A 17,780-nucleotide genomic window follows, 5' to 3' on the forward strand; every position below is an offset into this window, starting at 1 on the left:
AAAATCATGAATCATCATAATTGAAACGAAATATTCGCTCCTATGATTCAATAGCTCCTTTATTGTCTTATTTTCAAATAATACGTGTAACATTTACGAAATGTATAATAATCTGTTGTTCGGTGCTAGGTAATCTTATTTACGTACGTTAATCGGAATATTCCACGATCGCGTTCGAATATCCATATTGCAGTTCGTTAACTTAATGGCAATTATCAGAATGAAACGCGACTCGTAAATGCACTTGCACAATCCCGGATAAGCCGAAAGGCAATAAAGTGGAATTGTAAATGCTTTGAACGAAAATGCTTGCCAACAATAAATGCGGGTTTTGGACGTGTTACACGCGCATTAAACGTTCAAATATTGGCGGTGAATATGAAACCCATCTCGATTGGTCGACCGATATATATCCGTATCACTTTATTCGATAAACTGTTAAACGTTATCGCAGAAAATACGTTGCGCGTGCTTTTGCGAATTAATCGGCCTTTTCCGGGTAACAACGATGGGTATATGCGTTTTTGAAGGACTGTCTCTCTTTCAAAGCGCATTATATATATATATATTTTTCATTTTTTTTTATTTTTTTTTTTAAATATACATTTCCAAATGTATCGTGTGGATATGTTTTACCATTTTATCTCAATCCATTTTATACAGATTAAAATGATGTAAGTATTAAGTATAGAATAAAAAAGGTTTAGAATAATCAATTAAGATATCCAATGACAATAGAAATCGAAAAGAAAAAATAAATATGTACAGGCCATTCAATTTGAGATGATTCGTTCGACGAGATTCATCGTTACATTGGTACTATACGTCGTTTCGTCGTATTTGGTAGGCTCATCCGACACTCGTTCGTGTTGTACGCCAGAGTCGAACAGGAAATACATCGGGTTCGCTACGTTTCAGCTCTAACTTGATAAATCCAATTGTACATGGTGGATAAGCCGAAGGATACATGAGAGCCGTGACGAAAGAGTCAGCTATAGACCTCTGACAAAGATATGATTGCTGTTACTTATCACCTATATCTATATAGCACTACTCACGATTATTAATAAGCGAAAATATCGCACACGCACAAGATGGTGTGTCAACAAACTTTTAAACGTTTCAATTTTATCAAAAGTATTCGGCTACCGTCTATATTTTCGTTTTTCTTTTTCTTTTTTATAACACAACGATTAAATAATATTAATCTTACGTTTTTATTTTTATTCGAGAAAATATCTCGCCTATGTTATTTTAACGTTTAGAATACGATACGACGTATTTTTTGTATTCTTACGTGTTTAACTTTCATATACGATTTTTTTTTTTAGATAACTCTATTACACTTTTTAATAAACGTAATTATCTTTTTCATCATCGTAGATATGTTATTAATATTTTCGCAGAGAGACAGAAAAGTTAAAAGTAAACCACCATCCAGCGATCACGTCGCGGTGGTTTTTAGATCGACGCGGTTCACTTCGTCCAATAAAATGAACCTCCCTTCTAAAGTAGGCTACTCGTGCTGAAGGGAAGATCGGGGTTGACATAAATAAGAAGTATCGCTCAAATGTCCGGATGTAATTAACTAAGTAGATATATTTATCCCCGTATTACTTATTTACTATCATATTTTATATTTTTATTTCTATTTATTTTTTGTTTTCTTTCGTTTTAGATATTCAATCAGCCTATTTCACAATCAACTGTCACGCTTTCGTTTTTTTTCCTTTTTCAAATATACTCTTTCTTTTCTCAATTGATTTTTTCTTTAAAAAAAAAAAATCAATTAACATTATTATCGACAGAATTAACATAAGATATAAAGAAAAAAAATAATTTTGCAATTAGTCCAAATGATTTCTCTCGTAACAGAATCGTTCGAATCTTTTCGTCATACGTACGAAACAAGGATTATCTATGAAGTATTTTAATACCTACACGTTCGAATATTTGAAAAATGCATAGGATATAGTCGACGACGGTCCCAGACCATGGATTTACGTGTTTCGGAATCGATTAGACACGGATGAATGGTTTATTGCACGCTCGAGCGACTCTATAGTATTTAGTGTTGGTAGTGAGATCGTTTGCCCTTGATGGTAAGCTTCGATGTCCTGCCACGAGGTCCCCGCTCTTTCGTGTGAATATTCAGTCTAAATGTAAACAATGGAATGGTCTCACTATACGTAACATTTTCTCGTTAAAGAGTCCACTCGCGCGCGCGCGCGCGCATTCGTTATCACCTTTTTCAACTTAATTTGTATACGTGTTGACTAAAAAAAAAAAAAAGGATTTTCAATTGATTATTAAAGAAGAAGAAGAAGAAGAAAGTAGCGTGTTATTATATACAAAAAAAGATAATAAATGTAATCTCCACTCGTTCTCTTTTAGATACGTGGAATGGACGGACAAAGGAAAAGGAATATGAACATGCAATGGAACACTATAATTCGTTATATTCATATCGACTTTTTGTCCATTCTGAATAATATTTTTGTCTCATCTAATGTGGCGATTCTTTAAATAGGCGGCCCGATTGTACAGAGACTCAAGCTCTCCCATAGGAATATTCGAAAGCTGTATCCCGATTGCTACTAGGACAAATAAGAACTAGATACACAGGTAATTGGAGTTTAATTGGAGCCACCTGTTCCATCGAAGCGGGCAAAGGGACGTTGGCCTTGTAGTATTTATTTTGAGCGAGGATGCCTCCAGGCTGCTTCGTTCTCTTCTCTCGCACTCTCTCTCTCTCTCGCACTCTCTTTCTTTTATTCTTTGAATCCTCTTTCGTTGCTAGCAATTAAAGAGGTGGTACAATACGCAAGGGTTAGCCACGTACGCGAGAGTAGAGAAACATATTGAAAAGTGTACTTTCCTTTTTTTAAATCGAGATTGCTAAAGATTCGAGCTTAAATTAGGCACAACACTATAGATATTTTATGTAAATGTAAATAACAATGTAATTAAACATTTCAAAGGATTATTCAATATCGAAATAATTTATTATAATCCTTGAAGAGAATTATTTAAAGTAAAATAATCGTGAAATAAAACGATGACCGATTGTGCAACCGTCGGTCTTTGATTTACAATTCAATAGAAGAATTTAGGGACCGAATTTAGGAGGGATGGTTAGTAGACATGTCACTATAAAAGAACAAAATCGAGAGATACTAGTCCAATGACGAAACAGGACTTGGCCTAATCCAAAAACCTGTATTTGATAGGACGTAACGTCCGACGTTCGACGCGACCCACTCTCTGAATTCCACCATTTTGAATTGGATATATAGTTTCTTATGCACAAACAAAAAAAAACAAGCCTAAGCTTTTAGTAGATATAGATTAATGATTAAGATGATTAGATCAGAACGATAAATGAATGGAAAAAAATTAGGGAAAGATTCGATTAATGAAATATAATTTTTTTTTAATGAGAGCATATCTTCTTGTTCGTATTGAACATTTACCAAAAGCAACAATTTTTTCATCGTTTTAATAATTAATTTAATACAATTGTAATTGAAATTCGTATTAATGGAAAATTGTCTCACCGAACTGAATTATTTAAAATATGTTGTACGAAATATCACCGATGTTTCTTTTTAGCTCATAAAAATTGTGGAATGATACGATAGATACAACATTCCGTAAGTTTCGCTTTGATCTTACTTATACGTCGATGGAAACCGCGTACATCAAAGTACAAAGGATCTGCTTCCTGGTTAAACTAGAGGCAACACGAATACCTACGTTATTTTACTATCAATATTTCTTCTTACGTAGACATAAATGTCGTTTCCAAGGTTTTTGTTGCGCGATCGATCCACAATCATTTACAATAGTAAATAAGAAGACTGTCTAGAAAAACAGGTTAAATAAAAAACGAGTGAGCAGATGTTTACCGAGATTATGAGACCGGACAATCGTGTAATTCATACGACTCCTACGGAAGAACTCAACGAGTAAGAATACTATAAATATTATTGCACATGAAAAATATATAATCTCTACCATTATTATAGTTTCATTCCTAGAACAAGAGAAAAGTAATCCCGAATAAAGATATCACTAGCGAATCCCCGTCTAATCTTAACGATGTTATTGAGACACTAGAAACATAAAGCACCATCTTCTATTTCGAATAGCCATCATCATCTGACAGCATCCACCGGAGTCGATATCGCTCGGAGCCACGATTCAGCACTGTCTTTAATAAACCGGCACGAAATCGCAGATATGAGATGGGAATAAGAGAATCGGATAAGAGAGTTTTAAAAGATAAGAAAACGGTCCGAGCCGTCGGCGGCAGCGACGATGTTCGATACGATAAACGGAGAATAACGGACGCGGGACGCGGATTATGGTGGTAAAAGGATACGAACAAATTCGACTTACCTTATGCACGATTTAAGGGTGGATAGATGGATGGATGGATGGATGGATGGATAGATGGATGGCGAACGAACGGACGGACGGACGGATGGACGAATAGAAAGGAAGAGAAGAAAAGAAAAAGAGAGATGGAAAGAAAAGAATAAGAAACGGAAGAAGAGCGACAGTCGAACGAGGGCCGCGCGACGACGGCGTTGCGTGCGAGAGTGGCGTCGCGACGCCGGGCGTCGGCGTGCGTCTCTCGCGGGTTAGTCGAGAGGCGCGAAAGGACGAGAACAATGGCGTCCCTGGGTGCGGGCCAATAGGGGTACGAGCGACCGCCTACGACGGAACGACGCCCAACGTCACCCCTGTCTATATCGCCCTGGCGCTGCGTGTCGTTGCGTCGTCCTTCGCTGTTATTTTAAGCTACGGGGCGTCATTCACTCACGACAATCCCCACTCTTGTTACATTTAACGATCGTTCATACGATGATAAGTCGCGGGGGGATAGCCGGCCACGCCCACAGTAGATTTAGGCCCCGCCTATTGGTCCAGACACGCGTTCCTTTCCACAAATTCTCGTTCTTTCTCTCTCTTTCCTCTTTCTCTTCTCTTCATTCTCTCACAGTCTATCACTCTCTCTCTCTCTCTCTCACTCTCTCTCTCTCTCTCTCTCTCTTTCTCGCACTCTCCATCGTTTCGTCATTCTCGTTCTCTTCTCGTGCGGCAAAGGCAAAGGCGACGAGTCTCTGAGCCAGTTGGAAGGGGCACCTAGAAGGATTCAGAGAAGGGGTACACAGGACGCGGGAGCGGTATAGGCATAGGGGTGGGGGACGCCAAAATCGTACAGCAGGCATCTCCGCATGAAGGGAAGGCAGACTCTGGTGGTCAATCGGGCGCCGCGCACCGTAGCAGCGACGCGTCACTGCACCCCCGTTTTCAAGTCGCACGTGCTTCTTCTTCTTCTTCTTCTTCTTCTTCTTCTTCTTCCTCCTCCTCTTCTTCTTCTTCTTCTTCTTCTTCTTCTTCTCTTCCTCTACTTCGTCTTCATCTTTTTCATCATCACCATCATCATCTTCTTCTTCTTCTTCTTCTTCTTCTTGTTTCGCTTCTTCTTCTTCTTCTTCATCTTCTACTCTCTTCGTCACCGTGTCAAAAGAAAGTCGCGCCGAGTCGTCCTCGTGCTTATCTCCTGACCAACCAGGCGCGATAAACGACGATAAAAATCAAGACGGCCGACGTCACGTCGCGGGGGGGAGACAAAAAGAGAGAGTCAGATAATTGAAAGGCAAAAAGATAAAAAGGGAAAGAAAGAAAGAGAGAGAGAGAAAGAAAGAAAGAAAGAGATATCAAGAGAGGGAGAAAATATCGTCTAGAGCAAAAGGGATATCGTTCGAGGACACCTAAGAGTTCGTTCGTTCGTTCGTGCAGCATCAATTCCGAATTCGTCGGTCCACCGTTTAACGTCCTCGTCCTGTCGTGCCTCGTGCGCGAAAAGGATCGTGCCCGAATTAACACTTTCACGGATTTGTCTTCGTTATCTCCTCTCGTATCGAATCGACAGTTATCGCAATTACTCGCGAACGCGATTTAACGGGACAAAAAGTGTTTGGTTATTTGGTACTAAGAAAAAAAAAAAGAGAAAAACTGTGCAATATAATATAATATGTATTATTATTATTATTATATTATTATTTGGTGATCAGTGAAAGTAAGAATAATATATTTGTCGCGTTATATATACGACAAGTATTAAAACGGGCAAGACAAGAATATTTAAATACGTGGAGGGTGGTCAAACTTGATTTTTCTTCCTCTTATCTGACATTTCGTCCCTAACATTCTTGAAAAAAGAACCAAGAGAAAAGGAGCACCCAAGAGAGAAAGAGAAAGAGAGAAAGAGAGAAAGAGAGAGAGAGAGAGAGAGAGAGAGAGAGATAGTTGCTGAAGGAAAAGTGGCAAGTGAGAAGGAGAGAATCAAGCGGAGCTCACGCCGCACGAGGATAGTGCTTTTAGCTGTTGACTGGATCCGGCCTGACCACGGCCATTCTCGACACGGTACGTTTGTCTCTCTTTTTGAGCGATCATCGTACTATTTACGAGTTAAAGTATAAAGAAAACACGCATCCGAGTATTGTTTAAGTTTTACTTTGGATCATGTTGAGTGCAAGGATTACAAGCAAACACACCTGATTACACTTTTTCTATTCTCTTCTTTTAATAGATTGCTGCATCGAGATATTGCAGTTAAATGTACGTTATCGTAAATTATATAATTATTTTTCAACTTTAATTTTCTCGAAGAGTTTGATTATATTTAGGATAGTTAGGAAAACATTTAAAAAGAAGGATTTATTTTAAAAACGAGAAAGAATTGAGTTTTTATAAGCAGCAAATTTTGACGACAAGTATCTTTATCTCATAAGAATGTCCTATTAATATTTATTTCTTTATTTATTTATTTACGGGATAAACCACAGTGCCGATGAAAATAATTTACAGATTGAGATATTCTATTAAATGTGATTTAAAAGAAAGATCAAACGAGAATATAATACTTAAGTCATTAACAGAGTCAAGCGAGAATAACATAGATGAGTTTATACAATAATTAAACGGAAGATATTCATTTTTACGACTAAAATGCATTGTATGACATTAGACACACGTTTAGAGACAATTTATTATTTATTTATAATTCTAGATATACTATTTTTTAATCTAATAGAGTCTTCTTAGATATATCACTTTCAGTTAACTACTTAAGTTTACTCTGTAATGATTTTAAATGATCTCGTTGTGCTTTGGTACGGTCCTGACTGATGTGAACAGGACCACGATATTTAAATTTATTTTTCAAAACAGTAAGAACTTCATGTTTTGAAGCAAGAAAAATACGCACAAGACGAATTCGGTTAGGACACTTCCTATCTATTTTGGTAGGAGGAGAAACTAGATGTGCAGATGGATTAATTTTAGATAAAATATCTTTAACCAAAACATTCACAGAGATATCTGAGTTAGACGATGGAGATGAGTCGTTTTCTTCTAGATTAAATAATAAAATATTATCCATTTTTTTCTCTCATTCAATTATTTCATCAATAATTTACTCCGCAGCAATAGATTTCTTCGAATGTTGATTTAAATCCTGCATTTTGTTCTGGATAGTTGAAATATGACTCGTAATAACATTAATATCATTTTTCAATTTGCAAATAATTGTTTTAGCGACCTTAGTGCCACATTCACTACACGTTTTAGCTATTTTATAAAATGCACAAAAATTAAGAGTACCTTAAGATTCAAAATAGAAAGATTAGAAGGGAACAAATAAACATCCGACTTCAACAACGTTTGAAGTAATATGAATATACATGTTGACTTCAAATTTTGTCAATGCTTATACGAGTACTTTAGTTGTATTCTATTATTTTATTTTAAACGAGTAGACATCTCGTACAACTGGCAAACGTATAGCTGATTTTTTTTGTTTTTAAGAAGAAAAATAAATAAATAATTATGTGTTACTTTGACAGTTTGATCTGTCTTATCGAGTAACGTCAGAATAAAAAATTCGTGATATAGATTGTGAATATTAATTGAATTAACCATTAATTTGAATAGTCGAAAGAAGAAGAACGAATTTGCCAGATCTTTACAACATCCGACGGTTATTTAAAAACTTGAAGTATTAAGTGTCCGTGTCTGATAAATTATAATTGATCTTCTATAGTGCAACAAAAATGAAAAGTTTCGTTATATTCTATCAGAAAAACATTGTATTATTAATGTTAATATAATCAAGATTTTTTTCTTATCCAAAATTTATTAATATTATTACTAAGTTTACTCTTACACAGTAGTGTTCGAAAAGTTATAGTAGAATAACGTTCTTAAAAATTGACTCTATTTATAAGATAGTGAAAACTTATGACTGTAATAAAAATGATGTTATATTGACTTATGAACATAACTATCAAGTTGCTGAGGAAGTCTCAAATAGAGACGAAACGTTCAACGGATAAATATTGTGTTCATCTTAATTAAACCCGTCCAAAAAAAACAACTTCCCTAAGAATAAACTTAGTAATAATTGTATTATTATTTATTCTTTAATATTTTACGATCGGTGAAGTTGCAATTTTTATTTGTATGTAATTTATTGCATTTGTGATATTTACCTTGCGAATGAATGATACTTAATTTAACAATAACTAAATTATTGATAATTTTGGCGTCTGCTTATTAGAAGTTAATCGACGGACCTTAGATTTTAACATCATTTACGTAACTCTAATTGAAGGTTAAACAACATTTACGTTTAATTGGTCATAAAGTAACACCAATGAATAAATTACGACTGTTTATTGCTAAAGAATTTCGTAATAATAATAATAAAAGAAAAAAGGTGGCAGTTTTTAATTAGGCTCAATTGAACGTCTCTTTTCGCGACCGAAAATAATAATTAATTTTTCTACGATAAATGATCTATTGTTCGCGGGTGGGGAAAAGAAAAAGAAATTAAAAAATAAATGAGAAAGAGAGAAAAGGAAAAAGTGTAATGAAGTTTGATAGAAACGTAATGATTTGAAGCAGCGCCGGAAAAGAACGCTAATACAAATTGTCTGCCGTACAATGACGAGCAGTTAACGTTTCGTTAACGCGTCGCGTTATGATCGCGGAAAAACTGGTGTCGATTGAACGAGATACGCTTTCATCGTGCTTATATAATGGAGAGGGATGATGAAATAATACGGTGCGATGCTTCCTCAAAGTTTTATCAGAAAAGCGTTTTGCGAACACGTGGGCGTTCGCGTGCACGCACACATCCACCTGTCAGCTCAATTAATATCGGCGTTATTTTTATGCATAAATATGGTGTAGCACTACAAGCTGGAAAAATAAAATCCTCCGTTCTCACGAAAGAACGTTCAACGAGGCTTTTTTAATCGTTCCGATCGAGAACGCTGAGAGGAGGAAAGCTTTTCAGAAAGGAACCATTTTTACGTGCATTTTAAAATAATTATAATGGTTTGCCTGACATGAGATTAAAAAAGAAAAAAAGAAAAATAGAACGAACTTTTTTTTTCGGTGTCAAAAAAAAAAACAAATTTTCACGAATTTGTTTTTCTTTGCGTTCAATCTTGGCAGATAATCTCAGTCTTTGTATTTTCTTTTTTTTATTGAGACAGTTTTTTTAGGTTCTTAAAAATATAAGTTCATTCATATAAGAAGGAAAAGTAAAAAGGTCTCGTTCTTTAAAAAAAACGATACAATCTTGGAAAGTAACAGATGTACCCCCTTAGTGCTTGACAAAGAAATCTCGTGCTGTCCTCGTAGAATCCAAGAGAAGCCTTTTGTCGTACTTAAGGACTAAAAAGGACAAGATTTGTAAGAATCTTGAAAATCCAAATTGTTTGACGATCTTGTGTACCTACCTACTTCCTTCTACAATACCAACTACTGGTCCTCTCTTTACGTCCATTTAATCCGTTAATTTTATTAAGATATTTCCGTGACAAAGAATCGCCTGTTTCACGCGGATGTAACAGTTTAAGATATTACTCTTCTTAAATTACTGCAATTTATTATCACCCTTACAAATCTATCTTTTGTATCTTGAAATCACTAATTCACTTAAAAAGTTTGCAACTTTTTGAAAAAAAAAAAAAAAACACAAAAAAAAAACGAAAAACAAACAAATCCGTTAATCTAGTTTGTTAATCAAACGCGTAAAGAGATTCGAGATTAGGTAAGTCTTCCGTACTTAACGAAAGAAGTTCAGGAAAGGAAGCTTTCATCTGGTTCGGATGAAAGGTAACACGACTGGCATCATTACGAAAAGAAAACTCGGAATCGATTTGTTTCTCTGATTTCCTTCGCGCGCAATTTCTTGTCGTTTTCTCGCGTTAGATATCTGCGAAACAATAATTTCGTTACGATCCCAACTGTCTTTTTACGGCAACCATTATTAAATTCTCAAGACAAGAATATTCTCTTTTATGATGTAACATTCAAAATGATACCTAGTGAAAAACTTAATTATTGTTTTTATGTCGGATTAAACGATTGATATTTATATAGTTTTCATATAGAAATTTTGATCGAAAACATCGGTTGAATTTATTTACCTTGTTATGGATACTCGATGATATTAACGAAAAAACTTTCAGCGTGTTTTCAATTTGCCTTTTTTTTTCTCTCTCTCTCTCTTTTCTTTCTCTCTCTAAATACGCGACGTTAAATAAAACGATCGCTTATCAATCGAATTCGACAAGTAATTACTTACAGTATTATCAACAGTATTCGATCTACGTTTGATTATCTATAGAAAAAAAAATACCACGGTTAAGTAAAAATAAGCTTCACGTGTAAATATTATATATTGTTGAACGGTGGTAGAAATTGTGATAGTTTTAAATTAAAGGGTATTTAACGATTTTGTTAATTTCGTTCTTTCGAAAATATAGACCGTCGTCGTGTATCAATATTTTGTGAGACATTTGTTTCATATAGTTTCGCCTGTAACGACGTTAACCGATCTATCACCGCATATTTACTTTTTTATCATAACTTTGTTAAAAGAAATATCGTATTTATTCACAATTTATCTATCTATATATATACCGTATATAAAGTATGTATAGGTATAGAAAGAAAGAGAGAGTGAGAGATGGACTATCTTCACGCTATTTCTGATAAAACGATACGTGCGGTTGGATTAAAATTTTTTTTCGCTCGATTGAATTCTCTTAATCGTGTTCGCGAAATCAATAGGTAAAGCGATTGGATTCCGATGTTATTAACGTTTATATACAATCTTCACGGATATTATTCAAAGTTTGCATAATTGTGCATGCATTAAAATCATCTCTACCTATTTTAATAAATCCTACAAAAGAAAAAAAAAAAAAAGGAAAAATATTTATTTTCAATTTAAAAATCAAAAGAAAATATATATTTTCAATAATTCGTTTAATAATAATTATCAACATAATTTTTCGCTGAGAAAAATATGAAATTAATTTCATCGATAAATATCGTCGACGTTTCTCGATACAAATATCACTATTGTCTTTAAATTTATCAAATCGTTCCAATAATTTATCTAACTTTCGCAATTGGATATATTGTAAAGATTACAAGTTCTTAACAAAAAAAAATAAACAAAATTATCTAAAAATCGAATATATTATTTCTAATTAAAAGAAAGAAAAATAAAAAACAAAAATAAATAAAAGTACAAAGAAATTGATTTTTATCGTTGGGAAGAAAGTTTGAATGGAAGAAACTGCGGCAACATTTGTCGTTGGTGGATAACATTACATTTATTTTTGATCGTCAGCACGTGCGCGAGTTCGCGCTTCTCTCGACGATTACGTTAGAATTCTTCGTTCGCGACGAAGATGAAAGGGGCTAATGATCTAAGAACCGCGTAGTGAATGATAATTAATGTTTCTCATAACGGCTGGGCGATTAACAACGCGCAAACGAAAACGACATTGGAATGCTCTTACATGGATGTAGAAGCTCGCCGACTCGCACCAAACTTTATCTCGATTATCAAGAGAGATAGAAAGAGAAAGAGAGAGAGAGAGAGAGAGAGAGTGAGAGAGTGAGAGAGATAGAAAAGTGAAAAGAGGATTCCATTCCGATGTGAGCTTTCAGTTCTTAATCCCTTAGACTCTCGCAAGAGTAATGAAATTTTATCAACATTATTATTGGCCTCAATCTCGTAAAAATATTATTACTTGACATTTCGAACTCTCTAGTAAAAGTGTCGTGTTCATATCTGGTTCAAGGTTTATTTTAAAAATAAATCTTAAGATGTAATCCTGCGAACATATTTATCGATATTGAATAATTAACAAAAAAATGATAATTGATCTGAAAACCTTGGTGAAAAAAAAAAGAAAAAAAAAAAAAGAAAAAAAACAAGAAAAATAGTGTCAGTAATTCGATTCGAATACCCCGTTAACGAAACGAATTTATTCTTCCACCTACTTTCATTTGATTTTTCATTAATACACCACTTGCTAAACCATTGAAAATCGACTTAGAAACGTAATCAGGCTTGTAAAAATAGGGAAAATTTACCGTAGACTCGGCCGATGTTTATTATTTGTCGCTCGGTGAGCGTATTTATTTTTTGGTGCACTTTGAAATTTGCTTTTGGTGGAAGGTACGGTTTCGATGGTGCTAATATTTACCCCATTTCGCGGACGATAATCCCCTGAATTATGTTCTTTGAAGCCGCGCTGTTTGTATGTACGAGCGTAAAATAGAGAGAGAGAGATAGAGAGAGAGAGTGAGCGTTGAAGAGCGTGGAACTGTATAAAAGTCAATCGTGTTTTCGTCGTGTACACCTAGCGGCCGATGTTCGTGCAACACGAAATTCGAGAGAAATAGTTTTAATCTGTCGTTTCGGGCTTCGGAGTACAATACGTGAGCGAGCGTACGAACGCATCGTATTCGGTTTTCCCGTTCCCATTCCGTCGGCTTCTCTTCGCTCGCTCGAACGAACTATTTTAAATGCATTTTAACAATTTCGAATACGTTCTCTTCTATTTTTCGAAAGCACTCGCCGTTGATAGCGAAGCAATCCTCGACGGATAGCAACCTACTATTGTACGTTGTTAAAGCTTCGATAAACGTAGGGAAGAGTACATTGGTATATCTATGCGAATGTATATATTTTTTTTCGATTTAAGTACTTTACTAATATCATTTTATAGATGTGTTTAGAAAATTCAATAAGATGGATTTTAATATATTTGTTTATAATATATATACTTTATATATATCTTATTGAAATTTGTATAACTATTGATATTTTATTATATAATTTTACAATCGTGGGCTAGTTTTATTCGTTCTTAAAGATACTCTTCGTAACAATTAGATTAAAAAGGATATAAGAAGAGAAACAAAATATTGGAAAAATAGAAACCAAGAATTTTTATCGATATCTTGTAACGTTATTAGGAAATATAATTCGTATTGTATTCAATAAGAAATAGTAAAAGAAATTTATCGATAGTTACATGAAATTTTAGAAAAAATATTTGGCACGCGAATTCCACGTTTGTTGAAGTTTGAGTCGGTACTACATAAAAGTAATTGTATCGATTACAAAAGTCAAATTATTTTGATAATATAATTAAACACATTGACTGAACGTATCTCAATTATCGAGTATATTTGTTTGAAACATTTATTAAATAAAATCTAAATGATACACTCAACATTTTATTAATGAAACTTTACTTTTAGTTTAAATAAAAAGAAAAAAAAGAAAAAACAAGTTTCAGAAAATAAAGATCTTAAAAGTGTGAAAAGAATCTATACCTAAGTGTCGATTATTCATGCGTGTAGGAAAACTTTCGAAACGTGTTAGCGAATGAGAGAGAAAAAATGTTGAAACAAATTTCAATGTTGAGAGTCAGTCGAAAAACATGATATATATATATTCACGAAAAAGAAATAAAAAAGAAAAGTTGTATTAACGATGACGTTTTGACTGATTTCAGCACTGTGTTAGCGTGGCCGGTGGTGGCGGCGGTGGTGGTGGAGGAGACGGAGGTGGCAGCGGAGGAGGAGGCGGTAGACTGAGTCTGCATCTTCGTCCTTGCAGCGGTAGCACCGGCGGAAACGCTGGTACAGGTGGAGGAGGAGGAGGAAGCAGCGGAGGAGGAGGAGGAGGAGGTGGGGGAGGAGAAGGCGGAGGAATCGGCGGCGGCGGAATTGGTGGTGGTGGAGGAGGAGGAGGAGGAGGAAGCGGTGGAGGAGAAAGCGGTGGTGGTGGTGGTGGAGGAGGAGGTGGTGGAGGTGGAGGAGGAGGAGGCGATAGCCCTTCGGATTATCCGTCGAGTGTAGCGGCTGCGAGGAGCAGGGAAGCGGCGGCGGCGGCGCTGCACGCGGCAAGGACCCTGTTAGGCGCGGGGGTGGCTAACCCTTGCTCGTCCACCCCCGAGCCGCCCTTCTGGAAGATGCCGCACAAAGGTCGGTCAAATTACCATTCCAAAGATTAATGCTTTACTTATTTCTTTCTGACCTTTCCCATTCCCAAGACTTTTTCTCCACTATTCTCTTTCCTTCTTTTCCTAGTTCTCAGAGAATATTTCTGTAAATCCTCGCGTCTTATTATTATTTATAAATATTTTTCAAAATATATTTTTATTTCCTATAATTTATTACATATTTGCATTTTTTTATTATATGTTTTTCTATATTTGTTTTTAATTCTAAGCTTATAGAATAAGTATGTTTTACTGTGTTGATCATTTTATATAGGACTCTAGAGATATAAATCATTTATTTTTTATTTTTTTATAATATGGTAAAAAAGGAGTCATGTTGTAACGCTTATGAATAGAATCTATGATTGTTCTCGTTATTTTTATTTAAATAATTTTTTTCTACACTCTTTTTACCTTTGTTATGTATCTTAAGTAATAATTAAAACAAAGTAAATGCATAAGAAAACAAGATGGATGAAAAGTAAAAGCGCGTTATAAGTTGTTGCAACATATTTTGATTAATTGTTATTTCATGTGATATAAGAAACCAATCGTGCTTATTTTTAAAGATTAAAACCCTCGTTGCGCGTTGACCTATTTAACAAGATGAAAATGATAAATAGAAAAAAGAAACGTATACGAAGAATATAATTGTAAAATGGTATGGATAATTTTGGAATAAATTTACGAAGAAAAAAAATCATTATCTTGAACGATTAAACTAATATGATAGTTAATCATCCCGACTAATGAGTCTCGTGTTTCCGATATTTTATCATGGTTGTTTTCCTTATTGAATGCTCGAATGCACAAGACTCCAATGTTTTGCGAGACAAATACTTAACGCGTATTAGCACTTCACCCATTTTGCTAATGGATTCTTATTAGGATAAGTTTAAATACATACGTTCTCTTTGCCTCTTACGCTGTCGGCGATAGTTAACGTCAATTTCGTAAAGGCACGTGGAATATGGTCCTAGAGGATTTCGAACTAGTTACGCTCGAACGACGACGCATCATCTTCTTCCTTGACGAATTTTCAGAGTCCGGTTAAAAGCGGTTACGAGGATTGCTCTCTCACGAATCTCACGATAAAAAATCACAAACTGCAAATATTATTCCTACGAGAAAAGAAAAATTTCAATGATTGGTATAAAAATTTAATGAATAATTCGTAAAATTCTTTTCATTATTTTTTAATTATTTTCTTTTATATCTTTCATCTATACGCATCCAGTGATTTTTACTACGATTTTGTTTCTTCGCTTAAAGAATCTCTCATTAATTATTATTGATAATTAGAAAATATTGGAAAACAATGAATACCGCACTGTATTATGAAAGAAGAATATCTTAGAAGATCGAGATTTTTCGAATGGCAATTTTAAAGGAAGTTAAGAGGGTTAGAAAGGGTTGAACAGGGTCAAACTGATCGAGCGTGTAAAACGAGACGTATTTTAGTAGGACGCGATTTCCTTCGCGATCCTGCGACTCGAAGTCATGACCTTTGCGTAAAGATACATTGAAAGGGTTGAAGAGAGAGAGAGAGAGAGAAAAAAAAAGAAAGAAAAATAGAGATAGATAGAGATAGAGAGAGAAAGGGAAGTAAATACGTCTACGCTTATGGGCTTAGGTGGGGCTGGCGGTTATCCCCAGGGTTAGTCCGTAACCCGACACGCCTTTCCTTGGCTTCTGTCGGACCAACAGCCCCTTCGAGCTGGTAGTTCGACGTTGAAGGGTGGCGCCTTTCACCTAAAAGCCGTCGCATACGAATCCTACTTGCTACATCGTACATAGTAGATTCTCTTTACGTTTCAAGTAGGTACCTGTCTATCTCTTAGGTCTTTTATAACAACAACAACAATTTATATCTACAAATAAATTTTTAACAAGATATTTTTTTTAAATTTTATTATATGCGCGACGAAAATAAAAATAATTTAAACGTAAGAACACAGTCTCTACGATCATTTTCCCTAATCAATAATATTATTACGAATAATTTGTGATGATTGAAAAAAAATATCCGATTGTGGTAATAGGAAGGATAAAAAAAAGCTCTAATTACAATGTTCATTAATTTTGAAGCGTATCGATTTAACAGGAACAAAGAAGGAAGGTCTTGTTGTTTTCATTAAAACGAGACGACTCCTCGTTTTGTTTAGGTGCACTCCTTTAATCCGTACGATAATAACGCTCAGAAAGAAACTTATTGACAAAGGGTAGTGTTCGTTCTAGCAAAGACCTGTTTCGATTTACCCTTTGGCACATAAACCACTAGGAGGCAGCATTCTACTTTCCGTAGCGTTGCGGCTTTACGCACGCTCCGGCGCACCAAAACACTTTGGTATCGCGTTACACGCCTCGAGATCATAATACGAGTTATAGAGGAGTAAAGTGTGCTTTTCCCCTTCTCGATCGTAAACCATTCGAACACCGTGTATTGCTTCGGGGCGGACAATGTCTGCTTGGCACGAGCTAGCTAGCTAGCTAGCTAGCAAACGAATGAACGAACGAACGTCAAGCAAAAGCGACCCTTCGAATAAAATCGTCCATCCACCCGACCATCCATCCTGCATCTATCCATCTATCCATCCATCCAGCCAGCCAGCCAGCCAGCTAGCTAGCTAGCTAGCTAGCCACCCATTCATCCATCCGACCATCCAGCTACCGGTTCGATGCCATCTCTCTCTTTCTCTCTCTCTCTCTTCCTCTTTCCCCATAAAACTCCCGTAGGCTATTCGAATCAAACGGCCAATTCACGAGAGTATTTTATTTTGTGCGTCGCTAGAAGATTTGTTAATGGTTATGGTAGTCTCGTAACGCCGTCGCATCGCGTGCCACGAATCCGTCGAGATTACCTTCCCCGCGAATGAATGAATATCTATTTTTCTATAGGATATTTTATATACCATCCGCGAACGTCAATTATTCTTTTTTTTATTTTTTTTTTTCTTCTTCTTCTAAAACTTCTACCCCCAATCTTTATACCATTTCTGTAATAACAAGAAAAAAAAAAGAAAAAGAAAACTTATTATCCTCGTATCGTATCGATACGAGTCAAGACAAAACGTGGAGAACTTGAAAACATTTTCCTTTTTCAACGAAAAGTCTCGAGTTGGATGGAAGATAAAACAGGAAATCGAATTAAGAAACGAACGTCTCGTCAAAGGCAATCGAACTTACCCTTGTGACGATGAACTCGATTCGTCGGTTAATTATCTTTCATCTCCGACCAACGACAAGGGTAGGTAAGTACTTCTTCTTCTTCTTCTTCTTCTTCTTCTTCTTCTTCTTCTTCTACTTCTACTTCTTCTTCTTCTTCTCTTTCCTGAAAGAGCATTGTTCGGTTAGATAATTTTGTCGGATTCTTATTTC

The 17,780-nt window shown here is 35.4% G+C and overlaps 1 protein-coding gene and 1 long non-coding RNA gene across 4 annotated transcripts in view; one reads left to right on the plus strand and one right to left on the minus strand.

Moving 5' to 3' along the window:
• Positions 1 to 593: 593 nt before the first annotated feature.
• Positions 594 to 4,810, minus strand: LOC106786873. Its single transcript, XR_001381708.1, has 3 exons — positions 4,402 to 4,810; positions 1,942 to 2,276; positions 594 to 1,002 (listed from the first exon to the last, which is right to left on the minus strand). It is a non-coding gene; the product is annotated as an uncharacterized LOC106786873 (long non-coding RNA).
• Positions 4,811 to 14,182: 9,372 nt separating this feature from the next.
• The window catches only part of LOC106786858 (paired box protein Pax-6-like), a 32,571-nt gene continuing 28,973 nt past the window's right edge, over positions 14,183 to 17,780 (plus strand). For all 3 annotated transcript variants that reach the window (XM_014748706.1, XM_014748708.1, XM_014748707.1), the window contains exon 1: positions 14,183 to 14,385. In XM_014748706.1, the coding sequence (XP_014604192.1) occupies positions 14,373 to 14,385 (13 nt within the window). In that variant the 5' untranslated portion in view covers positions 14,183 to 14,372. The remainder of the gene's footprint in view (positions 14,386 to 17,780) is intronic.

Source organism: Polistes canadensis, unplaced genomic scaffold (genome assembly GCF_001313835.1).
Source record: "Polistes canadensis isolate GaletaPanama2010 unplaced genomic scaffold, ASM131383v1 scaffold_86, whole genome shotgun sequence".
NCBI lineage: Eukaryota > Metazoa > Arthropoda > Insecta > Hymenoptera > Vespidae > Polistes > Polistes canadensis.